Genomic DNA, 18,228 nt, shown 5'->3' with positions numbered 1-18,228 from the left:
CTCTGCTCATAACTTTCCCAACAAGGAAACAAGAAGGGTTCCCAGAGAGTGCATACATCTGCCAACTTCAACGGCTTCTCTCGTCACGTAAAAGAAGGTGAAAGAAAATTCCTGCATCCACTTGTTTATCTGGACACGCTCCAAAGTTTGATGTTTTTTCCACGGCCCATGCCCCGACCATTCAAAAATTTTCAATAAGGCAGGTTTAGCATAATCCTGATCACAAACAACTAGACATAGTTCTTTGGCGACGCACCAATTTAGAATTAATACGTAATGGACAAAAATCATAACGGAATCAAGTGTTTACGTTAAAATTCTAAACCGTTTTGAAAATTTAACTTTTTGGTAAATTCCATCTCTGCATTCTTTTAAATACATTGCAATAGTAGCGTAAGACTTCAAGGGAAGACAGCTGAGTATTTGTTTGGTATTGATTAAGTGATTGATTATAACATTGGATTTTGGTTCGTTTTCCTTACAATTCCCACAGTGCAGGGAGAAAATCAATCACCAGCAGGATGTAGCAACTCTTAAATTCTTGCTTCAAAATAATTGAGGGTATAATTTTAGCTAATCTGTGAGTATTGCAGTTAATGGAGTCTCCTAAAAATATAATCCTAAATATTTAATTATTCTACATTACTATTATACCAACGCTTCCAGGAATAAAGCTTTAAAATAAAACTGTGGGTCTTCCGCCATTCCAGAAATACAGAAACCCTCCCTGTGAGGTCGCCAGTGGGGGGTGGAGGTAAAGAGCAGACTGGTGAAACTCAATCCAGGAGGATAGAGTGGTCGGGGGTGGTAAAGCAGCCGAGGCGATGATGCTCAGAGGCCGCTCAGAGTCCGTTGATCAGTGTGCCACCATGGCTCTCCCACGCCACCACACATGCTTCCGTATCAGCCAATTACAGTAATTAGAGGATCGTTTCCAGTTGCTGAAAGATTCAACGCTCAATTTACTGGCTGCTGAGATCGCTTTTACTGGACATGTTTCAGTAGCAGTGAACGTTAAAGTGAAATTGTTATGAAGCCGTTTGTAAAAGCTGCAAGAATCCTGAAATATCCAATAACACTTGCAGCATGTCGATACCATGTTTATATGATATGAAGTTGTGTATTACCTCTGCTCAGTTTTTACAGGGTACTAACACACAAATTTGCATCCCTCTAAAAATCCCTGGCTAAATCATCATTGTGTTACAACTTAGATTAGATATGTTACTAGAATAATTTGTCAGTTTAAGGTCTGTTTCCTAACAGTTACCGAGTCAACTTGAGCGAAGGTAATGTGAAGTACAATGACACGTGGTAGAACAATCAGTCACACATTAATGACCAGGCCACTGAGGTTACTGCACAGTGCTGCTGGCACAGCCACTTCAGCGCTTGAGTGTGGCAAAGCAGCCAAAAATAAAACCAGTCCTCCTAAATGAGAGCATGAAGCATGTCCACTTGGGATCTTCCTGTCCTCTAATGTTTTTGCCGGTGAAACTCTGATGCAACACAATGAATAATCCTGCAGCGTTTGGATACGTGCACCATGGTCAGCGTGTGCTCCCAAAATAGAAAATTGTTTGTAAAAGTCGAGGTTTTAGATATTTCTGGATTTTTTTCCCCCAGGGGTAATGCAGCCGTCTTAGCTTAAATGATCACGATATGAGCCTTTAAAAGATGTATCATATTGACGTTAATGTTTGACAAAATGCACCATTATGAAAACTTTAGATTTTACTTTGAATTTAACTTTAAATTTAACTTAACTGATGTGAATTCATGACTACGTTTTACATTAAAGAAAATATATTTTTTAAGGTCACTTCAAGGTTAATACGATTTTTTTAATGGGGACTGTTTTAAATGAAATTGTATTTTGAACCAATTCGCTATTTCTAATAATGCAACTGTAGCAACAGTTTAATGGAAAAGTAAAACGTTTTTAAATCCATTTAGTGTGTACATATCATTTATACAAAAAAGTTGAATGTGCCAGTTCTCTCGCAGGAAACTGGCACATTAATAGTTAAAAAAAGTGTAATGCATTCGGATTAATAAAAAGAATATCAATATCTATGATAAAATAAAATTTCTTGTTTTCGTTTGGTATAGACTTCTGCCTTAGTTTTTTTAAGATTTAATCGTGACTAGGATGAATTTGTACAATCTAAATCCACCACAAGCAGAGAGCGGATGCATGTCTATACGACTCATGCACATTCGGCCCAGTTATACATAAAAACTGCTTTCATAATTATGATTATGCAACAATATGGAAAAAACAAACATGAACTTGTCAGATGTGCAACAGGATGACAGAGTTTAGAAGCGGTGAGATGGAGTTACAGGTGAGACAAAACCTCAGAGGGTGTTCTCTGTCCCTTGTCCTACTGACGCGTGCATTGTCGGGTTAATAACAGCTTTCCCCCATCAGTGTAATAGAGAAGACTGGCCACTGTCAGTTTGCACCTCTTCTTTCATGCTGCTGCGGCCCTGAACCTAATGGTGACAAGCGGGCTCACTCAGGAGGCTCATCGCTGTAATGAGAGCGCCCCATCCTAGTGTCTGCTGAGTTGGATAATGTTATGGGCGCTCAGCTTTAGGCTTTAATGCCTGAGGATTAGATGCACTAAAGCTAAACGTTATTAGTTTGGGTCCTCCATCCCTGAGGTCGCCTATATAATCAAACGATCTTCCCTTGAGCAGAGGATCAAGTCCTCAAACAACAAAGTTTGAATACGGCCAGTTAAAGTCACTTTGGCACATTACACCAGCTATCCTTTTGTTTTACAGCAATTTGTAATATTATTTTGAAAGGTGCAAGTGTATAGGCGAATGCACTTTACTCAGAGTCACAGCTGTTTATATATAGGAATTTCAATATATGGTTGTATATCCTGCTAGGCTTTTGTTTTAATGGTCTGGTTGAATGGTTTAATGTCTATTTGCAGGCTTAATTTTTAATGTCATTAGCCAAGTGTGACAATCACTAATGCGACATAATCATCAATTTAACAAGAATCCAAAAACAAACTGAGAACTATTGTTTATGCTATTGCAGATATTAAATCTGCATAAGCTACTGGACAAGACATTCTAATTAGCAGATACCTAAAGTAGGATAGTTCAGTTGTTCCAAGATGATCGATTGAATGTGGTTTGTATTCTCTCTCCCTACACTATGCAAATCCCACAACCAAAATAAGGGCTGATTTTTAATTATCTCACACAGCCTCAGTCTATTTCTCACTTCTCGTCCACACGCCCACAGTGAGAGGTGTTAAACTGGGACAGCAACTCAAAAAGCTCAACTCTGACCAGAGAAAAAGTGAATCTCACTGGGTTGTCATGGGTCAGCGACACCAAAAAGGCACACAAACAGGTACATGCACTTTGTTGATGATTATCCAAAAGTTCTGGCAAAGTTCATCGATGTAAACCCTACCAGTCCCAAAATAAATAAAAAATGCTGAACATCCTCCTCTTCCCCGGGCCTCTCTCCAGGGAACAATGGGAAACATTTTTGGCCATTGGAGCCGGTGAGCGAGCCCATTGAGTGCGGGATCGGATGGAGTGAATTAGGTTAAAGCCTCAGTGGAGAATTAAGCTGACACAACGGCACTGCTATGACCATGCTATCAGCTCCTGCCACGCAATACTCATCCCAACCTGGAAAACTCCAGTGTTGGGAACAATTGATACCCCCATACCCACGCTAGGGGACATTTTTATGTAGATACAGATATGGACGTAAAAGCAGAGGTGGAGTTGCACCTAATAATTACCCTCTAGCATGATGTGAATCCTCCAAGTAATACCCTGCCGAAGGGGCAGAGCAACTGACTCGAACATTTGTAGAGCAGGACCGAGAGAAGCTCTATTGACTGAATGTCCTTGAAGAGACCAACAACTGCTATATATTTTCATCATTACAATGATGGGTTGTTCACTGATTATCAATTTCAAATAACATATCTCTCCCAGGCTGAAAAGTTTTTGCCTTTTTCCATGAAATGGTTAAAAAGATATAAAACCACCTTCAAATAAATGCAGTGCAGGTTTCTGACATGTCCTCTTTACTCCAGCTCTCGTGTAAGGGAAAGTTTCTTAGCCCTGTCTTATGAATGGCTTCTTATAACTCTCTCCAAAAAGGCCCCAAACTAAAGGGGCAAGTGGCATCCCACCATATGCCTGCAAAAAAACCACCATATGCTCTACTGGGTAATTCATTTTTCCAAGGCCATGGGGCTTCTATTCAGCATATCAACATACTAATAATACCCCAACACACTTTTGAACCTTTGTTAATCATGTGATGAATTTTTTTAAGCTTCCAAACGTTTAAATATGCACATTCTGTCTTGTGTCTATTCTAGTAGCACTGCAGATGAACGTGTGGGTGTCACAGTGACTGTGTCTGAGCGTGTGAAAGAGCATGCAGAGAGTCAAGTTGGGCTTTTATGAGTGTGTTTGTCATGAAGAAAGAGAACGAGGGGGAGAGTCCAGCAGGCAGTAAGTGAGAAAGTAAGGGATGCTTGGAAATAATGGTGTCTATGATACCATCCAGAGAAAAGGGTCAGCTGCTGGTAAATTTAGGGGTAAAATTAGGGCTTCGCTGGGCTCGGCTGTAAGAAATTGACAGATGGAGGATGGGCTCCCGGGGAGCCAGACCTGCTACAAATAGCTCTGTGAGCGCACACTCTCCTGTCTGCAAATACATACCAACATGAAAGACGACAAGTTCCAACGCAGATGTATGCACACCCACAAAGACACACTTTAAACAAGTATTCCTCGCTGAAGCTTTCGGACAACACGTGTAGGCTCCAATTAAAAATCGCACAATTGTTTGTTCTGTCCTCTTTGTGGAACATGACCAGATGTGATCTGATTCTTGACCTGGTTTCTTTTGGTTGTGTTTATCGTCCTGAACACAACGATGTCACCAGCGGCCACATCCACAGGAACTGTCCAATCACCCTGCAGCTTAACCATCAAAGACAGCAGATAAATGAGGGAAAACATACAGCAGCTCTCATGAATTCACATTGCAATATGAGCTAATTTGCAAGAATAGCAGGGAAATTTTTCAACTTTGAGGAGCATTAAACGGTTTAATTCATCTCTAAAATGAAGTGCTAAAGATGTTTGTTCAGCGAAGAGGTTTAATGTGTCAATTGGGACAACATGTGTGATAAGTGACACCGTTTCACATGGGAAGGAGAGGGCTATAACTGCAGTTAAGTTAGTGATAACATCTTCAGACAGCACCTGAGCAAAATATCTGGAAAATTGGTTTAAGAGATTTTAAGGAGTTGGCCTCTCACATATGAAGAACTGCAGAAGAAGATTATTGTCAAAATCTCTCAAATCTTGTTGTCTTTCCGTGTTGACATCTTTGTTGGTGTCTTATAGATAGTCGTATTTTTCTATGACCAACTGTCTGGAGATGGTCTGCTGTGTTCTCACAAGGGCTCTCTCTGACATTTACAGGACATTTTACCAGGTGCAGGAAGGAAAACTTCCAGAAAATTTTCGGACCAACTAACTCGGACATTTGCGTCCTTACAAACAGCCCCTCCTGAGTATCTTAGGAAAATGTATGTACTTCAATGCATGTCTGAAAGCAGCTATAAGTATTTTATTTCTTCACCACTGTAATATAGATACCATGGAATTAAAAGTCCAACTTCAGACAATCTGTCCATTTTGTTTGAAGGAAATTCTCCAGTGTGATGTTGGTGTCTTGATACTGTCCAGAAGTATATTCCGAAAAGTAAACTCTCCCTCAATGTGAAATGGGGGACGAGAGTGTTTGATCACTACAGGGGAGGTTTGTCGTTTTGGGCAAAGGCAGAGGCCGGGGTCAGCAGAGGGAGGGATGGCTGTGGGGACACTGGATCCTGAGCCGATTAATTTTCTCACCCCCAGGGTATCGATGGAAAGGCAGACAGGGGCTCGTTTCTCGGGCTGCTGTCAAGGTGAGGACATGTTGAACCCTGCACACCAAACCGTCACCCCCAGCGTCGCAGCGCATAGCACATTAGGTAATGAATTCTTGTTAAAAGCGAAGATACTAGTTTTGGGCAAGGTGATTCTGCTAATCAGAGAGTGAAGAAAATACTTCTCAAATTAAATACAAACTCATAACCAGAAGCAGCAAAAATTACACAGACCTATATATTGCGTGTGAAATATATAAAAGTCTAAATCTCTCATTAGCAACAAGAAGACGAAAATATTCTAAAAGAGCTTCCACTCGCAATGAAAGCTTCTGTGTTGAGCTAAGTGGCTACTTAAGTGGAATATTGCATTTGATACATTCTTCCAAATGTATGTCAAACACACACGCAGTAGTTAGAGGGTGCACAACAGGGCTTATATTGATGACACACACTCTCTTGTGTCACTCGCCACACTCCATTATCACAAGTGCATGAAAGCTTAGATCCAGCCTGTTTAATGAAGTGTAGCCAGTCTGCTCCTAAACAACTACGAATGACGAGGCGTAAAAAGCTTATACAACTGTAGCTCACAGTCAACTGCGAGCTTCAAAGTGAAATCATTACAAACCCCACGGCAGCACTGAAATTCTCTATATGTAAACAGATTTCTCAAAACGTATTCATGTGACAATTTTCTGGAAATAACTTCAAGATTTACACATTAGAATAATAATCTAATGTAAATGCCAACATCATCCTAAATTATCTCACCCCTCTAAACAACAGCCGGTTCAGACACAATTACAAATTAATTTTCTATTCACGTCACACTTTACAAGACCATTGTGACAATGTGCAATGCTAACAACACACACGTCGCTTAGAACAGATGTTTGCTGAGAAATCTTGAAAATGAAAATAGAAAGTATCAACATTGGATCTGTCACAGAAAAATTAATCTGTGAATCGTTTAGTTTGTATCCAGCCTAAAACAACACAGGCACATAAAACCAAACTAAGGCGTTAAGATTATATCATCGAAAATGTTTGCGGCCCACTTTAAACAACAACCAGCTGAGTCCAGGAACAAGGCCGTTACACCACTTTTTTACAGAGTGTGAGTACAGTAATATCACATTCCTAATCCCTGCAGACAAGAAATGAAGTTGCACAAATGGAATGGCGCCAAGCCTGAAATAGCTGTATCAGATGGGAGTCTCAGAGAATAATGTAATTGAGGTTCTTGATCAAAAAACTCGAGGAGCTTGGAACGAGGGAGGGTGGGAAAGTTCAGAACTCTTCTGGGCTTCCACGCAATATAGGACAAAATGTATTGTTACGATGACAGGTCAAGACGTTTCTGAGATTTATTGCAGGTACAAGTATCAGAATCCTTTAAATGTATTAAACATCCCAATATGAATGAGTGATCTTTACCTAAACTGGGAAAATATACTTCATGTGTCAAAACAGCATACATTTCATTTATTTATATTTATCTGTATCTCACTCTGAGTGTTATAACCATGAGCATGATATTTCCTGATAATGATGGAGAGAGATTGAGCTGTCAGCAGCAATAAGTCAATCGAGGTCCTGCGCACCATCTGCCTGAGGCGAGCGTCACAGAGGAAGATGAAATGCCACAATCGCTATCGCAAGAAAGATCGTGAAAAGTTTATTCTTAGGAACCTTCTGATTAATGCAAATTACACCTTGCTGAAACTGGCAAGACAGAGAAATCTCCAGCCCCCCTCTTTCCTCACATTATCTGCTCAGCTGCAGATTTAATACCTGAGCGTTTTAATTTTCTTCCTTCCTGTTTTCACCATCCAGCGTTAGTTCAGTTTTCCCATTTTTCTCTATTTTCCGCTACAATATGTTTTTTAATTTGTGTTAATTTCTTTTGGAATCATTTGGTTAATGAGTGTTGATGAATATGTTGTTTTGCCGAACGGAGAAATAGTCACAATTCTGCACTTCATGGAGGCATTTCAGCTCAAGTGCTGCAAAATTGTCCCTGCACAGACCTGGTATTAACATCTGTTCCAATCACAAGTGCACAACGTTAAGTTTGTCTGTTCACACCTGGCATTAGAATGCAGCCTCAATGTGTCTCCGGTGAACACTTGTGATTGGATTTCACTTCCATTAACTATATGCAAATAATCAGGTTTATCATTTGTGTTTGCGAAGACCAAATCATGTCTGACCACAGATTTGACCGTAAAGTGACAATATTTGTATTGTGTGTGTGTTTGTGTGTCGTCGTGTGTTGCCGTGAGCGAGAGAAAGAGAGAGAAAGAGAGCAAGCAGAATCAGGAGCGACTGAATGAATGAATGAGCACAGCTATGAAGAAAGATTTTTACCATTTTAAGAAAACGTAACAGTCCCTATGTAGTGGTCAGTGTTGGTATGGTGGCTACAAACAAATCAACGTATGGACATTGACAAGATTGATTCATTGCGAAACTGTGCCCAGGACACATTTGCAATCACACAGCCATAATAATGTGGCCACATGCGTTCTGAACTGAGCTCTAACCACTTGTGATCGGATCACTCAGGACAATGGTCTGAATGGTGTCATAGTTAGACTAGTGGAGAGTTTGTGAATGTCCAGTGACTCGACCAAATGACACCCAGCTCCAGATGGGATGTTTGGACTTGGGTTATTGTACCACAAATTTATGCAAATGCCGTCATTTTTAATGTACTCATTTAAGTAAGATCAAATCTCAAATTTCAATTTGAAGGTTAAAGATTCAAATACCGATATAAATGCATATAAACAAAGAATGTTCATCTATCCAAAACAATCTTATCACGTTATCAAGGGCCATGGCTGAACCAAATCCTCCTCTCCCCTTTAACTCTCTCTGTCTCTCTCTGATTCGTCTCTACCAGTTCCCTTTGGTCTGAAAATAGGGAATATGTGTGATACCTGTAGCCATAGAAGCGGCAGTGAATCCCACTTAGCCCTCTCCCTGGGAGGCGAAACCCTTTCATTTAGACACAGACATGGAAAGGATATGTGAGCTGCCACCTGTGATTATGGTGCAGTTACATAACCAGGTTCAGAGTCTGCATGTGTGAACCTTGTGATCTACTGTTCTCCAGGCTCGCAGCGCCGTGGCGTTGTAGTCTTACATTATGCAGGAGCCGGTACAGTACCTGTTGCTGCCACAGACCGAGAGGCGCTTTAAAAGGACGCTTTGAGCTCCATTAGTTGTCCTCAGCCAAACACAATAGCCTGGTGATGATCACACACGGGCTATTGCAAATAACCCTTAGAAGCCTGAAATCAGAGGCTGCGAGGGAGAAAGACTGGGAGCGCAGAGAGAAAGAGAAAAAAAGAGGGTTCCTGCACTGATGAATCATTAGTGTTAGCGCCGGGGCTGAGCCAGTATGGCTGTTTTTAGAAACTTCTCACTCTTTCAACCCCCTCCTTTACTAATTGTCATCTCATTTAGCGTTTGACTGATGACTGGCTCTCTGAAGACGTGAGAAAAGGGGAGTGGGCACTCAGCTCTGAGGGTAATGTCACACTTTGAAGCTGTCAAGGATAACGGTAATGTCCTCGACCGTGGCTGAGAAAGCGGTGGCTGAAAGAACAAACCATGGACACCGAATAATTCTTCAGAAATGCAGGCAGAGTGACACTTCAAGACAACAGTCCTGCGTTTTCCTAAAATACTTTATGTGTAGAGCAGTGCTACTGCAACAGATGAGACAAGAGAGCTGACTAATCGTGATTGGCATACTTCAATTTCAATTCGTCTCACAAGAGTGTCACTGGTGTGGTGATGCTGTCATATTGTCGAGCACGCGCCCACAAATGCACGCAGCCTCAGTTCAATCGTTGTTGATTAGTGGCTGGTGACAAGTGTGAAAGGCATCACTCTGCATTGAGACCCAGCAGCCAGCAGCTTGATACATTGATACACACTCTGCACCGCACACAGCGCCGACTTTCATTACAGCAGGTCAAAGAGACACGGGCCCTGGTCATGTTGAGGCCATGCAGCGATCAATATTCTCACCTGGTGAATTTGTTTGACACCAATAGAGGAACTTTAATGAATCCCCCCCCCTTCTACGAGGGTGAATGTGGCCACATGCAGGGTAGATGGACTCAAATAAGTGGCAAACTAAGAGTTATTCGTTTTGCTTGGGAAGTCAGTGTTCAAGCCTGTCTCTCTTATTATGTGGCCTCCATTTACTTTTGATTAACAAGTGATCGCACACAATGGTGGATTGTCTGCTCATGTTTTCTCAATGATACGTCTGTGTGCGTCAAGTTGCTGTCAACTGGTGGTGCCATGATGTGGGAGGCAGGGAGAGAGACAAAGAGACAGAGAGAGAGGGAGGGAGGGAGAGAGAGAGAGAGAGAGAGAGAGAGAGAGAGAGAGAGAGAGAGAGATAGAGAGAGGAGGGGAGGAGAAAAATGGTAGGGAGGGAGAGAGGAGGGGAGGAGAAAAGAGGGAGAGAGACTGCAAATGGCAGCTTCTGTGAACACCGAGAGAGGGGGGAGGGAGAGGAGAGGAGAGAACAAGCAAGAAATAGTCAGGGGGGAGAGAGTGTGAGAGTGATAGAGAGAGAGAGAGAGAGAGAGAGAGAGAGAGAGAGAGAGAACAGCAGTTCGAACTAGATCAGATTGCAAAAGATTGATAGAGAAAGCTGTTCAGTTAATGCACAGTGAGGGAAAATTGTACAGTTTAACAGGAAATGTGAAGGGCATACTTTATGTTAGTAAAGATGAGGGATAACCTGGAGACCAGCTGAAGAAACTGCCTCGAAAGATGGAGATACAAAACCCTGAATTTTCACTGGCATAGCCTTCATAAAAAGGTTTCACACCTGTTTTGCACGTCCAGCAGCGGCGGTGGCGGCATCGTGGCCCCGGGGGTCTTTCTGGGAATCCACCCGGTCATTACCACTGCGTTTCACCTGCACTCGCAAACAGCTTCTGAGAAAAAAAGACAAGAGCACAGAGATCAAGCCAGGATGAAGAAATTCAAAGGGGGTCGGTGCCTTGTGCTGAAGATGATGGAGTGGTTTTCTCCAGTATTAGAGTAACACGGAGAGAGGGGGAGCAGCAGCAGTAGCAGAAGGAGAGAATGCCTTAGTTTGGTTACTGGGAAAGAAGATATCACCTTTTACTTCTTCAGCCTGGTGAAGTACAGGTAGAACAAAAAAGGTAAGGGAAGGAAAAATTTACCTCAAACTTGCAGTCTGATTGTTTGTCAAATTTCATTGGTCAACAATGGACAACAATGTCTTGTCACTGTCACTGCTGTTTGCCCCTGTAAATTATTGTGTGTATCTACAAGCGTACAAGCTTTAATTCAGACTAAACTAGTATCTGATTTAAATTAAATCTAAACTTTTCAATATGTCAGAGCCCAAATGTCTCAAAATACGAAATGGCATCGTAGATGACATCATTACAAATCACATCACAGCTTTTTTGGTGCAGAAATGCTTTCCTGTAGAATACAGTAATAGAAAATATTGATTTGTTCCAATCAGGTTGATCATCATCATGGTTTAACTAAAATGTCCTACTGGTCAACAGGGCCTTACTTGTCATTATCACAGCATGATATTGACAGGTACCCAGATCACAAATGGTTAAAAGAGAAAAGCTGACATAGAGCTAGAAGGTAGACAAAGGCAACAATTAAAGGTAATCCATTCAAACTACATTTAAATCCTGAAGTCAGTGATCTAGATTCATGTCACAGCCTGTTCACTGAGACAGTAAAGCAGAGTGAGAAGATACAAACACATTGTTTTGTGTGATAACTGTAGGCTATTGCTAAAAATTAAAGGCTTGACAATCAATTGATAATTGAAGAACATTTTCTGGTCAAATCTAAAATGTGGAGGGTTGATTTCCAGATTTCGGTTTCCTATTATTTTAAACTGAATAGATTGATGACAGAATCCCAAATTGAGCCTATGTAAACAAACACTTATATTTCTACTGTTACTTCCTTGGTAACAAATCCACTTGTAAACACTTGGACACCTAATTTCATGTGTGTGTTACTTCAAATAACAGTACCTTCTTATTTGGCATAATAATACTGGAGGGACAGATATCAATAGGGCTCACAGGATAAAGTATTGATTCTGATACAGCACATTTTTATCATTGCATAAAGAAATCAAAGATTTGAGCGCACCAAAGAGACAGAAGGAAAAGAATGAATATTATGCAGTGATGTCTGAGAGTTCACCGAACTCATGGTGCGTTTCATCTCCCATTTGATTCACTTATATTTTCCAAAAGACAAGTGTAGCACGTAGCAGGACTGAGTCAAAACACTGATTATAACACAGTCCCAAAACAGTTACAATAATATTTCAAACACATGGAGTACACCTTACTGTATACACAGTACCTTCCTGTGTGGCTCCACCTGTAACATCTAGCAGTACTGTCTTTTAAGTAATGCATCTTAGCTTATGTGCTTTGACCCAGAGGCGTCACTTAAAACTGGAAATATCCGTTCACGTTTAACACGGGTGATTCAGCCGTGGTGGACGGGTAAAGGTAATTTAAAAAACCTTCACACGTGATGATAGAAAATGCTCAGTGATGAGCTCACATGTGGGAATGATCATTCGACAAGAACCGAGTGATTGAATAGCTACAGGTGGGGTTCTACTTACATAACTATACCAGCTGTTCTAACCCTGTGAGAAGGTGACTCAACTTCTTTCTGAACACTTCTTTCTGACACTTCTCTCAACGAGCACCTGAGATGTAATCTCTGCACAGGAGATGGCCTACATAGCGAGGTCTAACCGCCTCCAGGGTTGGTCAGTGTCTTGTTCTGACTTACTGCCTTTGTCTAGCAGCATTTTTTTTTACTGCACTGCATTAGAAAAACAACAATAAAACATGTTACCAATCAGAAAGCATATCTGCATGGAGAGATGGTGTGGCTTTCTATAGGAAAATACCTGTAGGTCACTTGAGATGAGATGAGTTCTGCATGGTTAGCTCTAGGAAAATACAAAGACACCTGAGCCTCGACTCTTCCTTCACAAAGGCCTTGGGAGGTGGATCGTAGTGGCTCAGCTCAGTTTCCTGCATGCTCGTCTTGAGATGAAGTACCTTCTCTCACTCCACCTCATTGTTCCACCGAGTCCCTTCCACTATTTTGCACATCTAATTATTTGTCCTAGTCCATTCCACATTAGCTGCAAGGTTATCATCTCCCTTAGTCACATCTCTCAACTCCTCAAGAAGACACACAGCAGCCAAGATCGCAAAAGGTTGTTCAAGCATACGATTTGCATAATGGCACTGAATTACTCTTCGAGTTAACAACCAGTGTTATAAGTAAACATCTATGATCCCAGAACAAATAAAAAAGTAAAGAATTTTTTTTAAAAAAGGACTGGAACTTGCTATCACTTCCAGAGGGACACAACTCCAAATAAGGAAAACTACCTTTAGCTCTACACCTTTAACAGCTGCAGAGAACTCATATTTAGTTGTCTTTTGTCCTATTTTTGGCCAACACCTGATTTCAGTCAGGAAAAATTGCTTATTTGTTTGTCCGAGTTAACCCTTTTTCATTGACATGATTATATTCTACTTGCAGCTAAAGAACTACAGATCCCCCTTTGACTGTACATTTATTTGAATTAAGGAAATTCAGATTCCTCAGTCAGAATTATATATCTGAAATTATTAATAAGGTGTGCTCTTGGCTACATTGTGTTTTCCTGATACAGACGTGTTTGACCCCTAAGGGACAAATTTGAGACTGTGCATGAGATAATCTGGCTCCAGATCAGAAGAACTTCCACCTTAAAGAGTGTGAGTAAGGAGGGAATTAGTGTGAGTTTGTGGCAGACGGCAGGACACCTGGGATTTGGGAGCGCACATGAGTGAACTGTCAAGTCTTAGGCGGACAGACACAGATGGGAGGTTGCGGAGCGATAAAAGCTGTCTGCACCAGAGGGGCCTCAGTCCAACACCCACGGGTAAAAAAAAAAACTTGACCCTGAGACTTGTCGTCCAATGCAGTGGCCAGGAGATCTGCTGCCTAATCGAGACTTTGACCACAATCCATACTTACTGCAAATGCCATTTTAACACATATACGTCTAATTTCGTAACAATCTTCTAAGCTTAAACTGTGATGAGTAATTACAGTGAATAAGTCATACACAGGATTGTACAGGGGAAAATCTATGACCTACTTTTATGGAGCATGATAGGACAGTGTGGGAGATTTACCTTATCCTCATATAATGATTAATATTACTGCAAAATGTACAGAATGGGGTCAAAGAAAGTCCAGTCTCCATCCCTGTACACAGCATCTGGAATTGCAAGTCTAGGTCTATGCACTCACAAACACACACACACACATTTCGCTTAGGAGTTTAAACACGTACACAAACTGATAGGCTGTTATTCCTATACCGTATGACAGGGCTTACAAACTAACATCTAACCAGATACAAGCAGTTTTTTCTCGACATCCAACCCTCTTTATAATTTGAAAGAGAAAAGCCGAGGAAATGCCACGTGACAGAAGTGGATCTGCAACGAGGCCGCAGCTCTTCATTTACCCAGCCAAATTCAAAAGACTTGAGAACCCTTCAGTGAGGCGCTTTTGGGTTTTGAGTCGTGACGTTTTAATAGAGCAAAATGGCAGAGAGAGAAAGTGTGAAGGAACTATCAAGTAACTGGTATTATGGATGCAAACAATATAAACCCTGACAATATAAAAATACTTTAGTAGCTTATTGTTGACCTGATTTATGTTTTCCACAGAATTATACTAGGTTTGTGGCAGCAGCTTTAGGGGTCGCTGATTATTGTGATTGGCCGGGGAGACCAGTCCTGTCACATTCCATACACTCATGTGCAATCCTGAATGACAGGTACACAGAGAGGGCCCTCTACATGCCAGTGGTGGGAATGAGCACAAATAAAGCAAACACTAGTGGTGTGCCGAGTTCTGCCTGCCTGCTGAGGATGGTGTAGATGTTTTTATGTTGTACCAGCCCGCTGATTTGGTGAGATTTCTCAAGGAGCTCATGGTGGCCAGTCTGACTATGATTTGAGTGAAAGAGAGGGAGAGAGGGAAAGAAAGGGACAAGGAGTGTCTGGTCGATTTAAAAAAAAAACTATGACTCAGTTAACTATGAAACAATCGAACAACATTAATATTACACAATGACACAGTAAGATGGTTAACGAAAAAAATCAATCTCTTAAATGGGTCCAGATTTATCTATCTGGTGAATTGAGGTGGTCATTTGGGATCTAACAAACAGGCACCTTATCAAGTCTAATACGCAATTGATATTTATTGAAACCTTCTTTTTAGGACCAGCAGAAAAACAGTTTGAGTGCTACTTATGTAACAAGATTTTGCAATTTAGTCTCCACAATCTGTTGTGGTTGGTTCTTTGGTGATGCTTTTATACACAGTTATGGTGTTGTTTGTCCATTATGTGACATAAATGCTAACATTGTTCTCTTCTCCTGACACACTCTGCAGGGATTGGATTAAAACACACGACTTCCAGCCAGCTTCTGTCTATGACGCACTAAAATGCAGTGTAGCCAGTGATCAAGCTGTGAGGGGCCACAATCACACACTGGGACTCGAGGCCTGCCCTTCTCCTCTCACCCTGCAGCTGGAGGCCCTGCCAGGAGCATGAGTGTGGGGAGGATCAACCGCTACAGCATTGTGTCATCCGAGGAAGAGGGTCTCCGCCTCACTACCATGCATGGCATGAACGGCTTTGGCAATGGCAAGATCCACACCCGCCGCAAGTGCCGCAACCGCTTTGTCAAAAAGAATGGCCAGTGCAACGTGCAGTTTTCCAACATGGAGGAAAAGTCACAACGCTACATGGCTGATATCTTCACTACATGTGTCGATATTCGCTGGCGATGGATGCTGTTAGTCTTCACTCTGGTATTTGTGGTCTCCTGGCTGGTCTTCGGCTTAGCCTTTTGGGTCATCGCTTTGCTGCATGGCGATCTGGATAACCCTGCCGGAGATGACAACTTCACTCCATGTGTCCTACAAGTCAATGGATTTGTGGCTGCTTTTCTCTTCTCCATCGAAACACAGTCTACAATAGGTTATGGCTACCGCTGTGTGACTGAGGAGTGCCCAGTGGCTGTCTTTATGGTGGTCTTCCAGTCCATAGTGGGCTGCATCATTGACTGCTTCATGATTGGTGCCATCATGGCCAAGATGGCGAGGCCTAAGAAGCGAGCACAAACACTGTTGTTTAGCCACAATGCTGTCATCGCCATGCGGGATGGAAAGCTGTGTCTCATGTGGAGGGTAGGGAATCTTCGTAAGAGCCACATTGTAGAGGCCCATGTCCGGGCACAGCTCATCAAACCTCGGATCACGGATGAGGGAGAATATATCCCTTTAGACCAGATAGACATTAACGTGGGCTTTGATAAAGGCTTGGACAGGATTTTCTTAGTTTCACCCATCACTATTCTCCATGAGATCGATGAGGAGAGCCCTCTTTTTGGGATCAGTAAACAGGACTTAGAGACAGCAGACTTTGAGGTTGTTGTCATCTTGGAGGGCATGGTTGAAGCAACCGCCATGACCACGCAGGCTCGCAGCTCCTATTTGGCCTCTGAGATCCTTTGGGGTCACCGGTATGAGCCAGTCTTGTTTGAGGAGAAGAACGTGTACAAGGTGGATTACTCACACTTTCACAAAACATATGAGGTGCCGTCCACCCCCCGCTGCAGTGCCAAGGACATGGTGGAGAACAAATTCCTAGTCCCCAGCTCTAACTCCTTCTGCTATGAAAATGAGCTGGCCTTCCTCAACCGTGATGAGGAGGAGGAGGATGTAGTCGGTGGAGGCAGGGTATTGTCCAATCTCAGTCCAGACCGGAACAGCCGACATGAGTTTGATCGCTTACAGCCCAACAGAGCGCTGGATCAACGGTCATATCGCAGAGAGTCGGAAATATGACATCTACCTTCTGACCCAAGGTCCACTTTTGATAACTTTATCCAAGGGTAATAATGCCGAACAATGCAAAGTGCCATAGGAACTGACTACTGTGAAGATTGGCAAAGAAATAAGACAATATACAATATATATACAATGTAAGGAACTTTACTGGAAGGAATGGGGGAAAGCAACAGTACACAGCGTAGAAATTGTGGTGAGGAATGTCCACAATCAAGGAACAACAAAAGACCTTCTTCTTTCATGGAAACTTGAATCTTTTTTCACATGGTCCTTTAGAGTTAAGACTTCAATGAGAGGGATCAAAAACTATTGTGACAGATCCTTGAAAAAATTATATTTAGTTGTAAATACTTTGCTTAGGTAAGTTATGTTTTGTGTGCAGTATCAGTTTCCAAATCGTCTCTTTAAATTGTTGCTATTTCATCTTGTTCTTGGGCACAAATAATGATGTTTCCAGGTTTTTTTTTTTAGTGTTCCTTGCATTGCTGCAACGGCTGGACCAGTATTCAGTTGCACAAATTGAAATTCATGCACTGCAGCATTCTGATGCAATGTGCCATGATAAAACATCTGACCGCAAGCCACTGAAAACAACATAATTCAACACCCTTTTTTTTTCATTGGGGTAAAATCATTGGTTAAGTCTACCAACATAGGGAGAATTTGCACAATGTAGAAATATGTTGAACAGAAGTAAACCGGTACTGAAAACAACTATTTATATAATCTCTAAATGCTTCATGTTTAAACCCTCTATTAAAATATTATGAGCCACCATCATTAATCCAAAAAAAGAATTGCACTATGAAGACTATAAATAAATATGTTGAGCAGAATTAAACATCATGATTCGTTGGCCCTGGCTTACAAACATAAATAGAAGCAAAGCACAAATAGCCAATAGGACAACCATCTTTGATGAACATGTAGTGTAACTTTTATTTTTGCAAGATATAGGTCGCAAAATTCAGGTCTCCAATGATCAGAAAAATGAATCAATAAATAAATCAATAATAATGTTCTGTAACCATATTAATAAATGCAACTTAAATATAAGTGAACTTAACTTACATAACTTGTAAAATGATGTAAATGTAAACGTATGGAAACTGTGACAAATTGGCCTAAATTGATCACACAAATGTATTTTTGTCAAATCTATGCATATTAATAACTATCAGGGGACAGAAAAAGGTGTTCTTTGTAAGATGAAATAATGTAATGTAATGACATTGCTTTAGGTCAGGGGTTGGAAACCTTTTTCCTATCAAGGGCCCTT

At 41.4% G+C, this 18,228-nt stretch overlaps 1 protein-coding gene across 1 annotated transcript; it reads left to right on the top strand.

Moving 5' to 3' along the window:
* Nucleotides 1–15,506: 15,506 nt before the first annotated feature.
* kcnj12a (potassium inwardly rectifying channel subfamily J member 12a) lies at nt 15,507–17,847 on the top strand. Its single transcript, XM_062414334.1, has one exon. The coding sequence runs from the start codon at nt 15,645–15,647 to the stop codon at nt 16,944–16,946; it is 1,302 nt and encodes a 433-aa protein (XP_062270318.1). The 5' UTR covers nt 15,507–15,644; the 3' UTR covers nt 16,947–17,847.
* The last annotated feature ends 381 nt before the right edge of the window (nt 17,848–18,228 follow it).

Source organism: Platichthys flesus, chromosome 20, assembly GCF_949316205.1.
Source record: "Platichthys flesus chromosome 20, fPlaFle2.1, whole genome shotgun sequence".
NCBI lineage: Eukaryota > Metazoa > Chordata > Actinopteri > Pleuronectiformes > Pleuronectidae > Platichthys > Platichthys flesus.
The sequence above is the reverse complement of the archived record's forward strand: the minus strand, read 5'-3'. Positions and strand labels throughout refer to the sequence as shown.